This window comes from Dermacentor andersoni, chromosome 3 (genome assembly GCF_023375885.2).
Source record: "Dermacentor andersoni chromosome 3, qqDerAnde1_hic_scaffold, whole genome shotgun sequence".
Lineage (NCBI taxonomy): Eukaryota > Metazoa > Arthropoda > Arachnida > Ixodida > Ixodidae > Dermacentor > Dermacentor andersoni.
In genome coordinates, this window is record NC_092816.1 from 63,703,325 (window position 1) to 63,723,220 (window position 19,896).

Consider the following 19,896-nt stretch of genomic DNA (forward strand, 5'->3'; position numbering starts at 1 on the left):
AATGCGAAAGTTTTCAAAGAACGCTCCACCAGTATAAATTAAGTCTAAACGACGCCGACCCATGGCGGGACTACCGTAACATATCGTCTGCTTTCTTCTCATTTCTGCAATATTTTAATCTCTCGCTAATACTCTGATATTCTAATTTAGTTCTAGTATTTATTATCTTAAAAATCACATAAGACCCCCTGCTTTTTGGCAAATTCACTGTAGTGGCTAAGAGCAATGGCTGGGAAACAAAACAAGAACAGATAATTTAGTTCAGATGTTGCTTCTGATTTTCAGCCATGGCGACATAAAAATGGTCGACACAATGCCAGCGAAGGACCGCTACGTCATCTTAATTAGATCCAGGTAAGAGCCAATATGACGCTAATATATATATCAAAACGTTTATTTAAAAGAAAAAAAGTGCAGAAAGCGAGTGGGTGGAGCCCCTAGTCCAGGGCCCCACTGGCTTGAGCGGTCCGCCAAAGAAGTTAATAGTTGAGCAAGTTGGTATACGTTGTGAGGACTTCCATCTATGATGAGGGAAGTAGCTGGTGCCCTCTGGGCGTGGAGTGAGAGGCCGGTAGTCAGAGATTTAGGCCTAATAAACCTGACAGCGTTCGTGGTAAACACTGAGAGGAGTAGAGCACAATAACAGAACAGAAAGTAGAAGCAGCGTTGTGACGCCTCCTTCTACTTCTTTGTGTTCGGTTTTTGTGCACTGCCCCCCTCAGTATGAACGCTAAAACAGCCGAACACATTCAACTCCACGTAGCAATACAGAAGCAGGCTTTCAAATTCAGCAATGAAATCAGAATGCGTTACTTCGAAATGTACCGTATATGCGTGTAATAACAAAAAAAAAAAAAAAAAAGATTACTGCAGTTAGAACACTATCCAGCATTTGAGCAACTACATAAACATTACATTGATGTGAAAACGACGCCGTAAATAAAAAAAAAACTTGCAATATGGTCACCTTTAAGTTGTTTTCTAATTCTATGCATCGTTTTTGTCTAGCTCCTTAAAACGCAGGCAAACTGAGCAGTCCGGGCCTCCTCTCTAATCTCACCGTTGCTTCGCGCTTCACCACTTTGCATCTTGGGCGTGTGGCGAAGTTCTCTTACAAAACACCGCAGGGGCAATGATGGCAAGGGGCAATGCCCCGCCTAAGTTCCATTTTACGCGCAAGTGTACCTGTGAATTGCCAAATCAAGGTGTCTACCAAGTTGGCATTCCCAAATTCCCCGAGTTTTCCTGGTTTTCCCTGAGTGCCTTAGCAAAATTGCCTGAGTGATGCAGAACTATGTTTAATGTCAAGACGGGCTGAAACCATATCGCTCAATGCTGTCACTGTTTAGTAAGCACATGAAAAAAATTTAAAAAGACCTAATCCAATTTGAATACTAAGGAGTAGTGTTTATGTTAGTCAAAAAGAGATAGAAGGGAGGGGTCAGTAAAATGCACAGCAAATAAGATGTCTTCGAAAAAAAATTACAAATCGAGTCGGACACTCTCAAATACGAATAAAAAGAAGGTGCATACAGAAGCAAATATTTTCGAATATGAGCTATTTCTATCAACTGATAGTAAGCTCAGTGGTATGAGGCCCGAACTTTGTCACAATTGTTACTCTCTGTCAACAGCCCGTACCTCAACTATCCTGACATACTCTCAGCCCGCGCACGACGCCTCAATGTGTTTCACTGCTTTAAAGAGTTTATTTTGGTTTGGATGAGGGACACCTGCAACTCGGCATCAGCCAACGCTTTGTTTTTTTGAGCTCAAGCTCCTTCAAAACGGCGGCAGCACGCTTCCTTTCCCGTTCATTCCTCAGTGCGTATAGGTGCTTTCTCTTCTTGTCCTCCTTCCGCCGCTCCTTCGTCCCACAGACCATTTGAAGCATCTTCTTGGTCAGTTGCACAGTCCGCGTCCGATTTTTCGAACTCCCTAGGAGGGCGAAAACGTCCGAAAAGTCGGCCAGTTGGAAAAAATAAATGCATGTCATTTATTGCCCTTAAGGGCTCAAACCGCCACAGGCACATTCGAAAACACCCTGAAGGCCTGTCGATACACGTATTAGGCATATCGGTGCTCGTACTGTGACAGGAAATACCGGATGGACGCGTGTATAATTAAGGAATACATACTGTGTCCCGTGGCAATAGCCCCTTCCCACGCTTGTTATGCTTCAATGCAATACTTTTACGTATGCCTCGCCAAGTAACACTTCTGTACAGAAGCGAAGCTGACTTTCGGGAATCGGCACTATACAACGCACCGTGCTTTCCAAGCTTTTAAGCCAATCGCGAGGACCGCAAATGCGGAGTCCATGCCATTGCTGACAGCAGCGAATTCTTTCAATAAAAACACGGCACTCAACGGAAAGAAGCTTCATAACGAACGTCGAAGCAGCTAGGCCTAGCGTTGCCGCAGTGGTGGCTACGGCTTTCAGCGGATCTGCATGCGAGAGCGTAGGTTCGAGGCGGCCAGGCAATCAAAATGGCAGCGGTGGTGGCTTTGATTAATGCCGTTTCGGACCTGCGGTCACGGCAAAACGTCCGGAAAGTCGGACGGCGAAGAGTTCTTGCGTCAGAAATTTCAGACGTGCTGATACATTCACTCTATGGGGTACGTGGTGGTGCCGCGAAGCCGTCCAAATTATCGGGGATCCGGAAAGTCGGTCGTTGACTGTACACTGGCAACTCCTCCAGCCGACGACGGGGCGTCAAAGACGATTCATTACGTATCCTGTCGGTTACTCGAGCCAGCAGTACCGCGACTTTCGACCCTTTCAATAAAATTACAGCTAATTTTCCCTGATATAGGCCCAAATTCCCCGAGTTTTTCCAGACTACTCAAATCCCCGAGAATTCCCGCTTGGCAGACACACTGCATGTTTGTTCGAAGCATGGAGTTTTCCCTTCCTCCATGGTTCGAAGCAGCGAACCAAGTAGAGGAGGAAGGTGCCTGGAGGTGGAGAATCACGTGCCAGGGAAAGTACGAAGGAGCGCGCCGAGGATGGATGCTCCATCACTTGTTCTTATTCCCTAGTGAAATGTCGCAACACACTCTGGGGGATCGGCCATGAATCGAGCGGTGAAGAAACTGTTAGAACTTTTTAAAAAATTAATTCCCTAGCTTTGCCACAGGAAGCGGATGCTTCTTCCTCCTTGTTGTATGTCGCTTTGTTAGCCACTGTTTAGGATACAAGACACGACATGCGTGCATTCTAAGGCATCCTGATCTCGCTTTGAAAGGGCTTACCTTTGAGTGATCATAAATTGTTTCTTCTTCAGTAGTTACTTATAGCAGGTCTCGCAGCGCGCGGCAAAGCAACGCCACCTAGAGGAAAGTCTAGGTGATGGTGAGCGAAGGGGAAGGAGAAACGAGACGAAGCGTCGTGGAGTAGAAACTTAGGCGGAGGCGCATTTGGGGTGACCTCTTTATTCTATGGTGACCTCCTCTGACAGTTGCTGCAGGTTTTGTTTGCGATACAGACGTACTGGGTTCGTCTCCTGATAACATCGTCTTCGCGTGCTGTACCCTGTGTGTGCGAGCGAAAGCTTGTGACGGTGAGCCGATGATGGCAGCTCAATCTCGCATGCGCAAGGGAGGAAAGCAGGAGGAAGCGTACAGCCTTCCCACTTGGAGGCAACTTCGTTCATCACGAGGTTCAACTGTATGTGTGGTACTTCTCTGTGCATACACCTGCCACTAAAATTCTTCCGTCAGCATCATGCACCACCTTCATCCTTGTGACACTGCTGCATGGACGTCTTGCACATTGTGCATACATCTGATTTGGTGTTTGCATTTTGCCATAGCTTGTAAAGGGTCTAGCGCATAAATATTTAATTGCAAGACAATAAAATTGACCTTTGCAATGCACTAACATTGCATAGGATGAAAAACCCAACTGTATCCATCACCGTTAGCTGTATGCCATGTAATTAGACGCTTCATGAAAATTTCACATCACAGGTACCAACACATGCAATGGATATGCATTTTTTACCCTTTTATTATAGACATCTATCCCTGCACATGTGGTTTACATCAGTGGAGCTGTTCTGTCAGGTGGATGGGGAGGCAAGGATTCGTCCACTGTTTTTTGTTCTGTCGTTGTGCCTCCTGAGTAATGCATGTGAACATGGATTACTTTAAGCTTTAGCAAAAGTAATCCACAGCCAGTAACAGATGCAACAATAATAACATGCTAGAGAACTTTATTACTTTCTACAGATGTGCGCAAGGACAATGCCCTCCTCAGCACAAAGGATCAGCTTTTTCTGGGAGTGGGTCCGACAGCATTGCTTCTTAGTTGCCTACTTTACATGCCTCCACCTGAAAGAAACATGAAAGACAGCATGAAAACCACCCTTCTCATTCCAAGCACATACTGCTGAAGGTTTTAGGGGGAGACCCTGCTCTTTGGAGCCAAAAATTGGCCCAAATATGTTTTTCCATCCCTTTGATTCCAATCGATCTGGATCATTTTAATCTTGCTTGATTGAGCTTTCACCACAATCACTATGAACATGTTTTGAAATGCTTTTTTTCCTCATTTTCCCAAAACAGGATTTTTGATGGTGGCACAGTTCTGGCACGACAATATCTCTGGTTCTACTGACCCTATTGCAATAATCTTTTTTTCCTTCAGAAAGGTAGACAATCAGAGAGTAATATGCCTATAATGTAATGAATAATGTGACAAATTTTCAAAACACAATGATTTGTCCTCGGTGCTACTAAGGTTTCTTACAGTAGAAGTTTTTCGTGCTCTCACTTGATACGAAATTATACTATTTTTGCTGTTTTGCACTATTTGTTGGTTCCAAATCATTTTTGTATGTCAGTCTTTATTGCACCATATATAGTTTAGTAAATAGCTCACCTCGAAACAAGTTGTGCAAGAAACAAAAGTATTAAAATTTGTAGCACATTATTTACGCTGCAAGAAAACAATCTTAAATTAGCACATTGAATACATATCGTATTGTATTGGGTTTTATGGCGCATAAGCAACTCACGCTATCATGCGCCAAACACATGGTATAATTTATTTCAAAAATAGGGTATCCTCAGCGAAAGTCCTTGTCCGGACAAGGACTCTCAGGAGCCCAACAAATCAAATGGAGACCTCAGCCTTCTTCTCAGGACTGAGAAAATGGGTGAGGTGCATCTTAAGATGCGTGAAAAAACTGGGTAAGAATTTTTAGAATTAGTAGTTCTGTGATATATTTCGTTTAGGATCGCTGCACCTTTCAAAAAACTAAAAACAGATGAAGTTCGTACAAGTGGGTTATCTCCTAAAAGTAGACTGGGATGGAAGGGAATGCGTTCATTGTAAAATACAGTAAAATATTTTCTCCTTAGCCGTTCGAGTTGAGTGCATGAGAATAAAATGTGATTTACAGTGAGTTCATATCCACATTTCTCACATAAGGGTTTGTCTTGTTTTGTCAGTAGAAAGTTATGTGTTAAGTGTGTGTGTTCGATGCGCAGGCGGCATAAAATTACTTCTATAAAACGTTCCTGATGCCTGCATGATCTCCATTCTCCCAGAATAGGTTTTACTAAATGTAGTTTATTTTCTTCGCTATTCCACGTACACTGCCATTTTTCTTAAAGCTTATCTTTTACTAACTTCATGCAACCTGCATAGGGTATATTTACAGTACTGACATCCTTATGGCAGGCTTGAGCAGCGCACGCGTCAGCTCTCTCGTTGCCTCTAATTCCATGATGGCTTGGTATCCAACAGAGCTTACTTTCGTGTCCTTGTGTTTGAGCAGTTATTATGTCATGGATTATATTTCCTATTAAAGGTTCCCTTAGGTTTCTGGCTTTCAGTGCTGTGATCGCACTCATAAATTGAGTAAGTTTCATCAACATCTATCCAGAAATAAAAGAAATTGTTTTGAAGCGCAGTCTTCCCTTAAAGGGCCCCTCAACAGGTCTGCCCATTTTGAGTTGACAAACGCAGTGCATACAATATGCATTAACAATCGTGTCTGCTACGTATTACATTCCTATGCACCACAGAAAGAGCTTAAATTTCAAATCAAATGCTGTCTGTCCAATGTCCTCGTGGCACCGTGATCCCATCCAGAGATTCGGCGTATATTGTGCAATTGCACCTACGTACATGGCAGTGCTGTGACGTCGCTCATTGTGACATGTGACAGGCTTATTCAAGACAACATCAGTTATTTGTTTAATCTGTTGCTTCAATCAAAGAGGAATAATAAATCATACAAAGAGTATGTCTGCGAGTTTTTGTTTTACTTCATACTCTAGAAAGACTTCTGTTTCATCTGCTTGTTCCCACATAATACAGTCGCGCATGCAGAGAATGTAACTATAATTTTCTACAGTGTTCCAGCGCCAAGATCAAGCTCTTTCATCTTCTCATGCCTGCCTCATTGCTCGTGATTGCGACACTGATCAGGTGTTCTCATGTTGAGTGCACAAAATCGTCCACTGCATGATACGTGACAAACGCAACAGCTCACATGCGAGACCGTCACGGAAGTGCGCCACTAAGCAAAAACGCGAGAATTTTTTTTTTGAAAGGGAGGGCCCGTGACGTATTTGTCACGTGATCCTCTGGCTCCAGTATGGGAGAACGCAGTAAAGGAATTTCGCTTGTGGAGGCTAGATGGGGAAAGTGGAGAAAGAGTCTACGTTGGCAGTGACGCTCACTTCCTGAAATCATGGGTTCACACCACTTCCAATATTTCTACCAATGCTATTAACTACCTAATTTGAAAAATTGTTGCTGTAGAACACTCCTTAGAGGGCACGTAACAACTTCCAGCATATAACCAAAATTTGCTGTGTGGCCTGGTGAGGAGCCTTTAAAACATGCTTGAACAGGCCTAATGTACAGTTATGCACAGGACACTGAATATATGTCTTTAGCACAATGACACATCTTAATGTTCCTGCAAAAATGGACAAGCATCTATGCACAGACTTACAGGAAAGCTGAATTACCAGTGGCTCACCCACCTTTCACATACATGGCAAGGGGATGCAGAAGTTTCCTTGAACACTAATGAGAATAAGATTTTTAAAGAATGCAAGAAAATGACAACAGCTTCTACACATGGAAGGCCATGAATTCCTTTGCTAATCTGTAGGCAATATGTATACATGATCGCACTAAGCTAATGAGCCACATTTCGAGATCAAAAATCTTTGAGCTTGGCAGTCAAGGGCACTTTCTCACGATGCAACATCTTTTTCTATTGTTGGCTATGCAACAATGTATACTTGATGTTGCTCACCAGTCACAGAAGGCAACAGAAAGGGGTCATGTGTGACACAGCGTTTAAAAACAACCAGCACAGAAATCTAGAATTGTACACTCGGCAACAACTTTCTGTGGCAGCACAGTCAAAGCTGCGTGGGCGGAGCTAGTGTGGTCCCAATGTTTTGCCAGCGGTTACAGTTTTGGTTTTGTTAGTGGAGCTCTTCTCATGAACACGTTACTTCAAGGTCTCCTCTGATTTCATCCTTATGCGAGCACTATTAACTATGTGTGTACTGCGATAATGCCCTATGGCAAGAGAAAATATATTTTTTACAGCAAAGGAGTGTAGCAAGTACCGTATTTACTCGAAAATAAACCGAGCACGAATATAGGTCTATTCCTATATATAGTCGCCGACTGATTTCTCGGACTCCAAAAATTCGGACACGCTCGATTATTCGGTCTGCTTCGCAGCACCGCCATTCTCCCCATAGACCATAATGTATAACAACTGCCGAAAGTTCGGACACCTTGCAACCTCTCGTCTGATTTTTCGGACACTCCTTGAGCCAACTCGATCGAGAGCACTATGCACAGACTCCGACTGGTGCATGGTTCGACTTGCTGAACACCATTTTTGTTTTGAACGGAGCTTCCGTGCTTCCCCACAAAGTGGCGCTACTGCAAATCCCCGCTCATCATCATCGTTTCTGCCTGTTTCGATAGAGTGGCTACAGCAGTTCCGTTCTCAGCTTAGTAAGCCACGTCAAGACAATCCAGAAGCTGATTTGTTTCTTCTTCGTGCATGACGTTGCGAATAGGCCCTGTTTTTCGTTTGTGCGACTGGTGTCGGCGTGATGGCATGGTGGTGTTTGCTTTGTGTGCTGTGTTGAGGTTGTGGTGATCCAACACAGCATACAGAAACATCACGTCAAGTGTCTAATGGCACCGACAGTGCCCGCGCAGGCTGCGCTGGGGAATACCGGCAAGCGGGTGCCAGGAGGCCTAGGATTTGTTGCCTTCCGATGTGCTCCCTATTGACGCCGAAAATGTTCTGCCGAGACCTGCGCAATGGTTGCATTGCGATTCCGGACACTGTCCCATTTGACAGTTTCACAGGTGCTGACACTGCTGTACTGACATGTGCAGAACTCGACGACGGCGAGACCATTCGTCAGGTTTCTGCTGCACCGCCGGATGACAACTCCGAGTCGGCTCCGAGTACAAGCAGTGACTGTGCTTTCAGCCGCCTATAGTGACCGTACAACCCTCTCCGAGATTCAGGCTTATCTGATTGCGCGTAAATGGAACAGCGTGCAATGGCGCATTCACGATTTCTTCAAGCCTACTGCCAAGCCCGAATAAGTGCGTGGAAATAAAGGACTTCTTTTTTATTTCTTAATCTGCTTTTTCGGACACCTATTTATTTGGACATTTCTGCAATCCCCTTGAGGTGCGAATAAACGATCGGCGACTGTATTGTGCTCTTCAAGAAATTTAAAAAAATTTATTCGAATATAGGTCGACCCATTAAATCGGCGCGTTAGAATTGGGTACGACCCTAAATCTGCGTTACCATATTGCCATCTGCATTTCAAGATAGCCGCATCATACGAGCTTCAAGCCTAGCTGTCGTAGCTTCCTCTATGTGCTGTAGTACGTGTGACTACGCATTACTCCACCAAATGGAGGAAGGGAAATCCATGGTCCATTGTGTCTTCCCATTTCTTGCATTTGCTCTATCAGCACGAAGTGCCAAGTTCATTGTGATCCTGCATTTAAAAGGAAAGTGAACATGTGTGCGGAGACGGACGGAAGTCGGGCCATGTCATGGGCGTTCGGAGTACCCGAAACTTGCGTGCGGGACTGGCACAAACAGGAGATGGTTTTCGCCAGCAAAGCAACACAGTGGACTGAAGCAGGACGTATCCGCAACGATCCACTTCGACGATACCGTCACCTTGGCCCGATCTTGAAAGCGATCTGCGACGGGAACAGAGTCCGCCGCGCACTGTGTTTTCGCCGCTTGGAGTTAGTGTTGAAGCGAGAGGCATCTGCTGCTGTACTTCCTCACTACAGCGTTTTCACACCGAGTTTCCACGGTCATCGAGTGAGATGTGTTCATGTTTGCTTGTGCACGTGTGACACCACGCTTGTTAATTTAGTTCATACTGTACTGTACGGGTGCGCAGTACTGTAAGTGTGCACATTACAATCGGTGTACGTTAGAATTGAGTAAATAAGATATTTGTGATTTGTACGACTGCAGCTTCGACATATGGAATCGATATGCATAGCAGGGCATTCTAGTTTGTGGCCTTGGCCCTCGCAGCTCCAGTGGCGGCTCTGTTCCACAGTGGAACTCCATTAACTCAGTACTTTTGCTAGCTTTGATCACGAATAGAGGTCGATAGCTAATCATAGGTAACATTCCTGAAAAAAAAGAAAAAAAAAAAAAAAAAAAAGAAAAGAATGGTCGACCTACATTCGAATAAATACAGTACTCTTACTAAAAAAGGTGTTTTCTTTAATTTTTTTATATGCTATGGAGCACACTGGGACAGCACAACTAGAAGTCGTACGTCAATGAAACAAGCCATATTATAAGTTCCATGGCATACAAGGTCGGCATTCTCGGTTGTCCATTTTCAAGAAATGAATAGATTAACTCACTTATTAAGAAAAAAGGGGACCAAAGGTCACTCTTGGATACAATAACTTCGCAAGACAGTGGTGCGGGCCTGAGACACCGTTGGCATCTACGAGCAGCAGCTTTCCTGGCACGCTTTTTCACATAATGGAACAAATGTTGTGCACTCTATAGTAGACCACTGCCATGCTGGAACACAAGTGTACAACTGACACTGCTGACATTCTAGCGTGATTGTTGATGTGTCTCGTACTACAAGCAAAATTTTCCAAGGTGACTGCATCCTCAATGTTAGATGCTGTCATCACAATGTGCCAGGAGGACTGCTGCCCGTACATGCGGACGCTTTCAGTGCTACACTTGAAATCTTGCCAAAATGACTACATTTGTCACAGCCAAAAACCGAGAATACTGACCTTGTATGCCGTGGAATTATGAAATGGGCAATTTCTTTTACATTCAGTTTGTAATTGCAGTTGGGCTTGCACAGCTAGCAGACTCACAGAAGATGGACAGGTTACCAGCGTCAAGGTGGCTGGCCATTGCAACCAGAAATGCACTTGCACTTTATGTATCAGTTGCACACAACACAGCACTTTTCCCCCTTATCGTTTGCAGCCAACGGAACATTCTGCAACCCACTGCTGTCATAATATGCTTCTGATAGATGAATTCAGATGATCTTAGGAGCAGCCGCTCTTGCTTGCTGCAGCTGAGCGACGCCATCTTTGTTTAAAGGGGCCCTGAACCACCCCTAGGGCTTGGCGAACTAACGTAGTTCGCGGGTAGCATACGCTGTTGTGAACATCTCAGCCAAGTTCTGCTGTCGTACGCAGTCCGTGGAGCTCGCAAGCGGAGTGCGAAGTCACCTTTTTCTTAACACTCTCGTTTCAAATACCCCATGCTCCTCGCTCTTTTCTCTGTGCTCTATTTGGTCATAAAGACCACTCCAATGCGTGGCTGCTATTGGTCGCTGCGCTCGGCTACACCGCGGCCGCCGTGAGATGCCGCCACGAGTCCAGTGGCTAAGCGCACTGTGGCTCTGAGAACAGCCGCGCTTGGCTTACGTTTAGGGTGGCATAGGCACCAAATCGCAAATTTGAACTGCGCGCCAAGTGACGTCTCCACCATAGCCTTCGCACTTCGAGGCATTAGGAGGAAGGGGAGCATAGCTGAGGCCATGTTCGATTGCTGATAACTCCGCTTCTGCTGAATGCATTGAAGTATTTTTTGTGGCAAAGTGGTTCTGAAATAGCCTATCTTCACTTCAAATGTATTTCTCCACTTCAATTAAAAGCGGTTCAGGGCCCCTTTAAAGGAGCAAGAAAACCAGATGCAAACAGCGCAAAGATAAAAATAAAACAGCAAAAAAATTATTCAACGATTATGATACTTCCTAATGCGAAGTTTAAGTGCAGCTTGTTAAGAACAGCCAGCTGCAGTGCAAGTTTTGCCACCCAGTTGCGACTATGGCGGCAACATTCCGGAAGCGTCGCTGCACACCTCTAGCTACGGCGTGACTAAGTCGACTGTGTGTGAACAACAATACGTGCGTCCTCGACTCTCCGTCGCTGGAGCCGAGTTTGACGAAGTCGCCATTGTAACTAAACGGGCTTGGCGGACCAACTGTTGTTACTGAGCCGCTGGAACTTCAACTGACACCCCTTCCCACGCGCCGACCAAGACGCCAGACAATGGGCGGCCGGCGGGCGCGCTGAAGTTGGGGGAATAAATGCCCCTACGGTGCCTCGTTCTCCCCTACGGTGCCTCGTTCTCCCCTATGGCGCCTGGTCAACTCGCCTACGGTGCTTAGACGGTCGTTTCCGTCACCTGGGTATCGGGAGAGGACCGAGTGTTTAAAAACTGCTGTTGTGCGGCTGCTCAGGACACTCTCTCTCAAGCAGTCATGTTAGACTGATATAAATACTGTAAATCGCTTGCCTCTAAAGCGACTTTTACCCGCAGTCGCCTCCATCACTGATGGAAATAAAGAAGTTATTACAAATAAACCCATATTCCTCGTTCTCGATGAGAAGCAGTCCTTCCCTTCATCAACGTCCTCAGCGTGGAGAAGTTGGACGAAGGCATGGGCCAGCTACCTTCTAATTCATGCCCGACTCCAATCTTGACAACGGATCACGAGCTATGGGATTGAACCCTCAATCATAACAAGCTCTACACGTGTTTTCATTTTGCAATATATTGGCTGGCGCACCGCACTATATTGGTGCGATATAGTGCGGTGACTGCCTCGTAATCAGGAGATCACAAGAGGCAGCGCATGGGTGATGCCCGGGCACTATTCACAGCAGTCACTGCAGACAGACCTCTGCTCATGCAGCGCTTTGTTTCCATATATGGCATCGGTGTCATCATCGGTGAACAGATGACGTGCGCTACTCTGGCACCATCTTGCAGCCATTGTTGTCGCAGAGCCTGTCTTGCATGACACTACACTTTTCTTCTCACGCTTCCATTATACCCTCCTCCCCACTTTCCTCCTCCTACTCTTTGTTATCGCCATCTTTCATTCCCGGCTGCACTCCATGTTCACTCTTTGATCCTCCGATTTGCTCTAAAAGTGGAAATATTTGACGCAGCAATTTTCTCGTTACAAAAAACAAGTCTTTATTAACAAAAGAAAGGAAAGATGGTACGTTTTGTTTTACGCAGCGCAGTCTACAGATGCTCACGTTTGCAAATTGCATGCAGAAGTGTACTAACGAAAGTGCTCTTCGGCTGTGCTGTGCCAGAAAGTTGTCGCCGGGTGTAGGTCCACATGGCAATATTAAATCTAACGCACACTTGTTCAAACAAAAGGAAAAGATAACATATACTGGAAGCACGCATACAATTAATAAATTAAAGAATAATCTCACGGAACCCCTCTGGGATGACTGCAAGTTATGCAAGAGCATTTGCAACTTGTTCAACCTCCATTACAGCCGATTCAGCACAGCACGACACTGTGTCTATTTGGTTTTGCAGCCAGACACACTGCGCATCTCTGGAGATTAAAGCTGATTGAACAGAGCATGATGGTGCATCCATTTGGCATCATCGCTTTTGCAGCCAAACACACTGTGTCGATGTTGTGCCAGCACAATGGTAGCGGTGCTCATCTGCTCTACTGTCACATGTATTCTGTGTCCTTTCTAAACTGACGGAGTAGCGTCTGAGGATACGTACTCACTCGCCGTGCTCCAAGCTCGAGTTTCGATTCCTCATAGGTGCTAGATTATTGAAAAATTATTTTTAGACAGCAATAGTACTGAGGCCTGATAGACAAACTAAAGTGGGGTAGAGTGACCAAAGAAACACTTACACTTACAACACCCGCCATGAATCGAAGCGCCCCGAACACTGTGCAAGAGCACTACTCACCGTGCTGCAGTCGGCATTCCTTGAGAACCTGGTTGAAGCCATCGCACAGCGAGATGTCATGCTGGTTCTGGGCGCACTCCAGAAACTGCTTGAGCTCATACTGGCAGGGACCACTGAGCTGTTGCTGCTGGTACTGCATGGGTGGTGCGGCAGCTGCAGGAGCAGCAGCAGCAGGTGCGGCCTCGGCGCTTCCCCCTCCCATGCTACCAGTCAGGGCATGACCAATTGTGTGGCCCTGCAACAGAAATGCAATGCTGTTATCATGCTACATTACCAGACAAGCACCAAATTGAAAGCAATTAGGAAGCTTTAGAAATAGCACACTCAAAGTTTGCATATGGTAACTACCCTAGTTACCGAAGAATTCAAGTTAGGGCACTTCCTTTTTCCATCCACCTCCCCTTCGTGCACAGCACCGAGCACCACAATATGGTCCTTGCAGGACTAGCATGCACAGCGAAGCCAACAGCACCAAATATATACAGGTTCAGATGATGTGCTGTCAATGGATATGTGGTAGATATGGCTTGGTTAGAGAACTCCACTTGGAAGTTGTGCATGAGAAGAATGAGAACTTGTGTCAGTCCTAGCACAAGATGTTAGTGAATTGGAGTGATGGTGGCCTGCACGCCATCTGAAGAGGGCAGTTATGTATAGCAAAGAATCTACGGTTATTGCGTGGTTACTTAGTAAGAGCACAAAATGTTGGAAGTATTTTGTGTCCTTAGTGGTGGAATCATTTTTAGTGCTTTGATGAAGGACAAGTATGAACAAGGAAATTCTGGTTCTGGTCTGACAAATGTAACTAAGCTAAAGGAAGAGAGTTTCTCAGGTTTGTAGCACAAAAGAACAATTTATCGAGAGCAGAGCAACACATGTCAGCAATGTGCAGGTTCCAAGAAAAGTTGGCAGATTCTACACCTATGCATTTCTAGCTGTCAACCTGCTTTAGACACGAAAATCTAATTTTGTACACATGCATCAGAAGGATTTTTTTTGGTTAAGTATATGTGAAGACAGCTTTACCAGCGTTCACAGACTTGACCCATTGTTCACACACCCTAACGTATTATGCAACCTTAATTAGCATTCAGACTGACCTTTCACACAAGTAGTTCCATGAAATACAACACAATCACCTGCAATCTTTGTACTTAAGGCATAACAAATGTGAAGACGAAAGAGCACGTCAATCTGATTACCACTGTCTAAGGATTAGACAAATAAAAGTGGAATCCCCTTTTATGAAGTCACGTAAACAAGTTGCCAGCATAAACTTTTATTCCAAGAATTAATGCGAGTCACAACAACAGGTTTAAATAGGAGCATGTGGAGGGTTCCATGCATGTGCGGTATCGCTGATCATACTAGTAACTGGGTCCTCTAAGCTGCTAGGGTAAATTGAAGCCTTGTAAAGCAAAAAAAAATCCAATGCTGTGGTTTAAGCATGGCAGGGGTGCAGCTACCAGGCATTAGCTTATTTGGGAAAAGCAGACTAGTGGTCCCTCCTCCTCATCCTTCCATTCCCACTGCACATTTAATGCTTGGCCATCGTTCAGACTAAGTGCGGTTTCCCCCTAGTGGGCAGGGACACAGGCTGCAACGTGCACTCCCAGCCCCAGACACCACCGGGTTGGAGCCAACAGGGCACTCCACTTCAGTACCCCTGCACAGTGGTCATCACTGCGGTGGCCTCACAAATAGTGCGCAATAGTGCTTGTTGCAAAATCTTCGCAACAAGCAGAAGGTTTGTTCTCCTCTCAAAATGAATTGCACCACAAGTCTTGTAGCATGAAACCAGTTAACAGGATAAGGAAGTTTCCTGTGAAGCTCAACATGACAAGCCAGAACACAAGCAAGCAGTCAGACTGGTCAAAGGCTTAAGAAGTACATCGAATCGGACTAGTCGGTACAACTTCATGTTGCAAACACTTGTAGCATATTTCGAATTTCTAGATCTAGGAGCCCTTTTCCAGAGGTTGTAGTATTGTTTAGTTTGCACTGTGTTACGGATATGAATCCATAACAATGGGCTAATTCAACATATCTTTAGGTTTAATTTCTTGTTATAAGAGCTCTTTTCCAGTGCTTAGTTTGTGCTGTCTTAGGGAAATCACCAAAGGCAGTGAGAATGCTGCCATGCTGTTTATTTCATTTGTTTCTGAAAGCAGTTTTCAGCACAAGTTCAGGTGGTGCAGATTTATCCCAAATGCACTGACATATGTGCAAGTGTGGATCATTATATACACTTCAGTTAAGCACTCTGGTTTAGGCACTGCTGCCTCCTTGACCTGAACTTGACCTGAACTTGCACTTCCAGCCTACTGCCATTATGCTCTACAATTCTGCTAGACTTTCATGTAACCTCACCATAAATAGCTAATCCCGACAGTATCTAGCATTGGACCACTGCTAAGGCTGACTAAAGAATTTTGGAGCACCAGGTGTTATACTATTTGCGCACAGGCACTGTTAAACAGTTTACAGACACTCCGGATAGATGTCCTTAGAGCGTTCCCACCATTTCAACAGACATGGCTTCAAAAGACACCATCTGCAGTGCTTCACCAGCTGAAATAGGTTATCTGAAATGCAGCAGCACCAAGCTTGCACATTTCACAATTGAGGACTGCATTGCATAGGTACAGGCTGGGTCATGTGGCATCCAAGAAAGACCATTTCCTGAGCCTGCGCACGCATCTTGGATTTCATATGTGCTACATGACCAACACAATGTTGTACTGTTTTAATAGGCTACAAGCTAAACCTGAGGTGACAGACTTCTTGCAGGACCTACATCCTGCAAACGTTCGAAGCTGCCTGTACACGTCTACACTCTCCACCAATATCGAAGGAAACACCAGATTTGTGCTCAAAGGTGGTAATTCTCCTTGTGTGCTTGTAATCAGGAAATGTCCCACAGATTTTTCAACAGAAGAAAACATAACAAATAGCAATGAATGAGGTTCTGACTTGCATGTTTGCAAGAATTACTGTGGTATTAGCACAGATGAAGTGTTCCCTTTCATATTGGCGGAGAATGCGCACAGGCTAGCTGAGGTTGTGATGCGGATCATCACGAAGCAGTGCGGCTGGTATAATGTACATGTGAACCAAAGAAAGCTTACAGAGAATCACTCAATACTACCATATGAATGGCAGAGAAAAACCCACCACTGCAGAGCCAACGGCAACTCCAGCTGCTGTGGTAGCCATTTGAGCAAACATGCCAGGCTGCTGTGGCTGGGACATCATAGGCGCTGGTGGGTGCGGTTGGGTTGGCACTGGCTGCGTTGGCGCAGCTGCTGCCCTAGTTGGGGCCGGCGCAGCTGCTGCTTGGCGTGGTGGCGGAGGTGCAGGGGCACGCCTCATCCTGCAAGCAGCAGAAAGCTTGTTACTTGTTGCCAAAAATACTACTGCACACAAGAGTAAGAAAATAAAAACAGAGAGGGAAGAGAAAAGAATGCAATAAGGCTTTACTACTACCGAAGTGGATGGTATGCAAAGAACTTGGACACAGTACATAGTGCCACCTGCTCACATTTCTGTCATGTCTGTTGGTTGTATGTAAGTTGTAATTTATGCATTTTCAGACACAATTTACTTTTAAAGCTTAATATAGTTCAATAAGGCACCACCCCTTGGTGGACAGCCTAGCAGAACGAGGATGTATGCTGCACTCCGTGTGCGCTGGACATACGTCGCTTGTGGTGGTGGTGCTTGTGTAACGTCATCTGACGTCAGTTGGGATGGTGGTACTTGTCTAATGTAGTATACATCAGTTTCGGTGTACATCCACTTTCACAGGGTGGAATGGAGGTGTATTTTTCCCCTTCTATTTTTCTTTATTTCCATGCTCTTTAAGTTGCCAGGCAATGTCCCCATAATACATACTCTGCTTCCTTTTTCAGCTGCAGAATGGAACAGCCTTTCCCATGACACCATCATAGTCAACTGCCCAAATGATATTTCAAGAGTTATAACTGATCACTTGTCATCCAAAGCCACCTGGCAAATGTCTTTAACACCATTATTCTCTAATTCCACTCTTTGTGTAATACCCGCTGAAGGGCTTTCTAAGGTAATAAACTGAACTTGCATGCAGAATAGTTGGGGCTGCAATGAAATTTTAACATGCCTGCACCTGTCATAAATGAAGTCACTGCTATAACCATTAAACAGACTTTTTTTTGTGTGTCAACTTGACTTGAAGTCAAGTCTAGGCTATCACAACAACCAACAATGCTGCTAAAACTGCATGACTGCAATTTTCAAACATGCCAAGTCTCAGTGTTCAATCTGGTGGCTGCTGACTATGCTAGCTGCTTTCACTGCAAATAACATCCTGTTAAGTTAGGAAGTTTCATGAATAAACAGTTTGCTTTCAATGCACTAATACTTCATACACTGCTATGTGACATCATAAACAAGTGGCTTATCACTACATGTACTGTGATCCCCACCTCCCAGTCATTCTGTAATGTAGCAAATAATTACAAATGAACTCATGTACAATCCCGTACAATGTGCTCATGTTACAGCATGAGCACATTTCAGTATTTTATATCAATGTGACATTACCATTGACGAATCAGTCACACACAACCCCCCAATATTTAGGAGGGTCGAACACACAATGACCACACCATCAACCATAAAGCTATCGGCATGCTGGACTCGTACACCCCAAATTTGTGTACTGGCAGTCAAATGCCCTAGTCTATAAGCACAGACACCAATTTTTTACCAAGTAAGTGACACTAGCACAATGAATTTTGAAAAGAGATCCGAGCTTCCACTCTGCTTAAGTGACTAGTTTTCGTGTTGACAGGCGCTTTTTTGTATAGGATAAGACCACAAAACCTGCTGCGTTGACACTTTACTAGCCTTTGAACTAATATAAGGAGATTTAGCATCTCGACACAATTCACAGACTGACTCCCATGGGGGATGCTGCATTAAAAGGCTCCAAGTTAATTTTGACGACTTGAGAGTGTTTAATGTGTCTTTAATGCGCACTGTGTGCAAATGTTTTTTGCGTCCACTGCCCTTCGACCATCACAAACCAGGACTGAAACTTCATGTTCAGGAGCAGAACTTCATAGCGACTGCGTCATTCCAGCGAGTGTCACTTTCAAACACAATATAAGCACTGCTTTTTTCACAAATGATAAAACGGTGCCTAAGGGAGGCTACCAGAAATATCACTAACCGAAGAGCTGGTATGAGAATTTCAAGTGACGTCAAGGCCAGTCTTTATTTTTTTTTCTTCCATCTCTTTCTAGTTTATAGTTTCCAATAACAATAAGAATGGCTTGCAAGGTATCTAAGGGTTGTAATCTACAAACTACCTTTAACTTCACTATGCTCTCTGGTGTCCCAAACACTAAACAGTAGCAAAGTTAACCAGAATTGCATCATCTGCTTTCCAAGTTTGACCTTGGGACAGGTGACGTAAGACGCACCACGTTACCTTGACCTTACTGCCGTTTTGCGTCAAATATCACTAAACATGAGAAAAGAGAAACAAGAGACGAAGGCACTGGCCGCCGAGTTGGTTTAGTGTACTCGTATACGGACTTCGCTCACGATTTACGAGTGGTTCTGCATCACGTACCAAATTAACGCCGCCGTTTCGGCGCGTAGTGCATTCCACTTCGCCATGAATTATGCAATATCGCAGGCAGATGACTGCAGCGTGCGTTTCCGCGACGTAGTACGCCCACAGTGAAATGCGTGTCAACTAGTCTTACGTACAGCTGAAACAGTAAGCAAAAACCTAATGCTAAATACCTACGAGGTTTCTTGACAAGGCTGTGAGGCGAGTTGTATTGGGAACAAGGAAAATTCATTCATTCACTTCTGCCACCACGTTACTCGTGACGGAACTAGAAGATCCGCACTTCAGCAACCGCCAGGAAGCACGATCGCGACGTGCGCACGAAAATATACTCACAGTAATTCATAGTAATGAAGTAACAGAAATTAGCCTCAAATCTAGAGTTCTTTTGGGATCTGCAGGTGAAATAAGTGGTATTTCGCAATCACCTCACGAACCGAAGTGCGGCAACGACGCAATAGGCGAAAAACACCGCCGCTGTGATACGAACACCGCTCCACAAGTAGCCACAACTAAAAGCGTTATCAGGCAGTGCGAGAAAATTGAATATGGATAGACGTTTTAGCACGGAATGTCCAACTAGACACGCGGCTGAGTTGCCGAAGGCGCGTTGTCGGCAACCGCTAGTCTTTTCCAACAAATACTATAATACTTCAGGTACGTACGGTGCAGATGGAGCCCTCCTTTGACGAGGCATCTTCTTGTTTGCTAATTACTAGAAAGGTAATGAAAACTCGCAGAGGACAACGAAAATTATCGCACAAGACCGACGACCGCGAATTCAAGGGCACAGTTTCTCGAAAAACCTAAAAGATTGTGATGATGATAGGGGTGGAAGGTGATGGGATGATGTACTAAATCTTAACTGGACCATTTTCCTGCTGGGTCAACAACTTGTTAAAATATATTCTGCGTATTTAATGCACACTGTTTAAAAAGTGCGTGTGTATCGACTCACAAAAGAATAATGTCTTTTTAGCTTTTATTTAATTT

The 19,896-nt window shown here is 44.8% G+C and overlaps 1 protein-coding gene across 1 annotated transcript; it reads right to left on the bottom strand.

Moving 5' to 3' along the window:
• Positions 1 to 4,200: 4,200 nt before the first annotated feature.
• Positions 4,201 to 19,724, bottom strand: Chchd2 (Coiled-coil-helix-coiled-coil-helix domain containing 2). Its single transcript, XM_050194681.3, has 4 exons — positions 19,569 to 19,724; positions 16,458 to 16,656; positions 13,284 to 13,518; positions 4,201 to 4,335 (listed from the first exon to the last, which is right to left on the bottom strand). Exons 1-4 carry the CDS (start codon positions 19,598 to 19,600, stop codon positions 4,322 to 4,324), a joined length of 480 nt encoding a protein of 159 aa, XP_050050638.1. The 5' UTR covers positions 19,601 to 19,724; the 3' UTR covers positions 4,201 to 4,321.
• Positions 19,725 to 19,896: the final 172 nt, after the last annotated feature.

Coding starts and splice junctions, on each gene's coding strand:
- Chchd2 (XM_050194681.3), bottom strand. CDS start 19,600: ATGCCTCGTCAAAGGAGGGCTCCATCTGCACC. Junction 16,657..19,568: donor AGGAGGGCTCCATCTGCACC/GTACGTACCTGA, acceptor TGCTGCTTGCAG/GATGAGGCGTGCCCCTGCAC. Junction 13,519..16,457: donor TTGCCGTTGGCTCTGCAGTG/GTGGGTTTTTCT, acceptor TTTCTGTTGCAG/GGCCACACAATTGGTCATGC.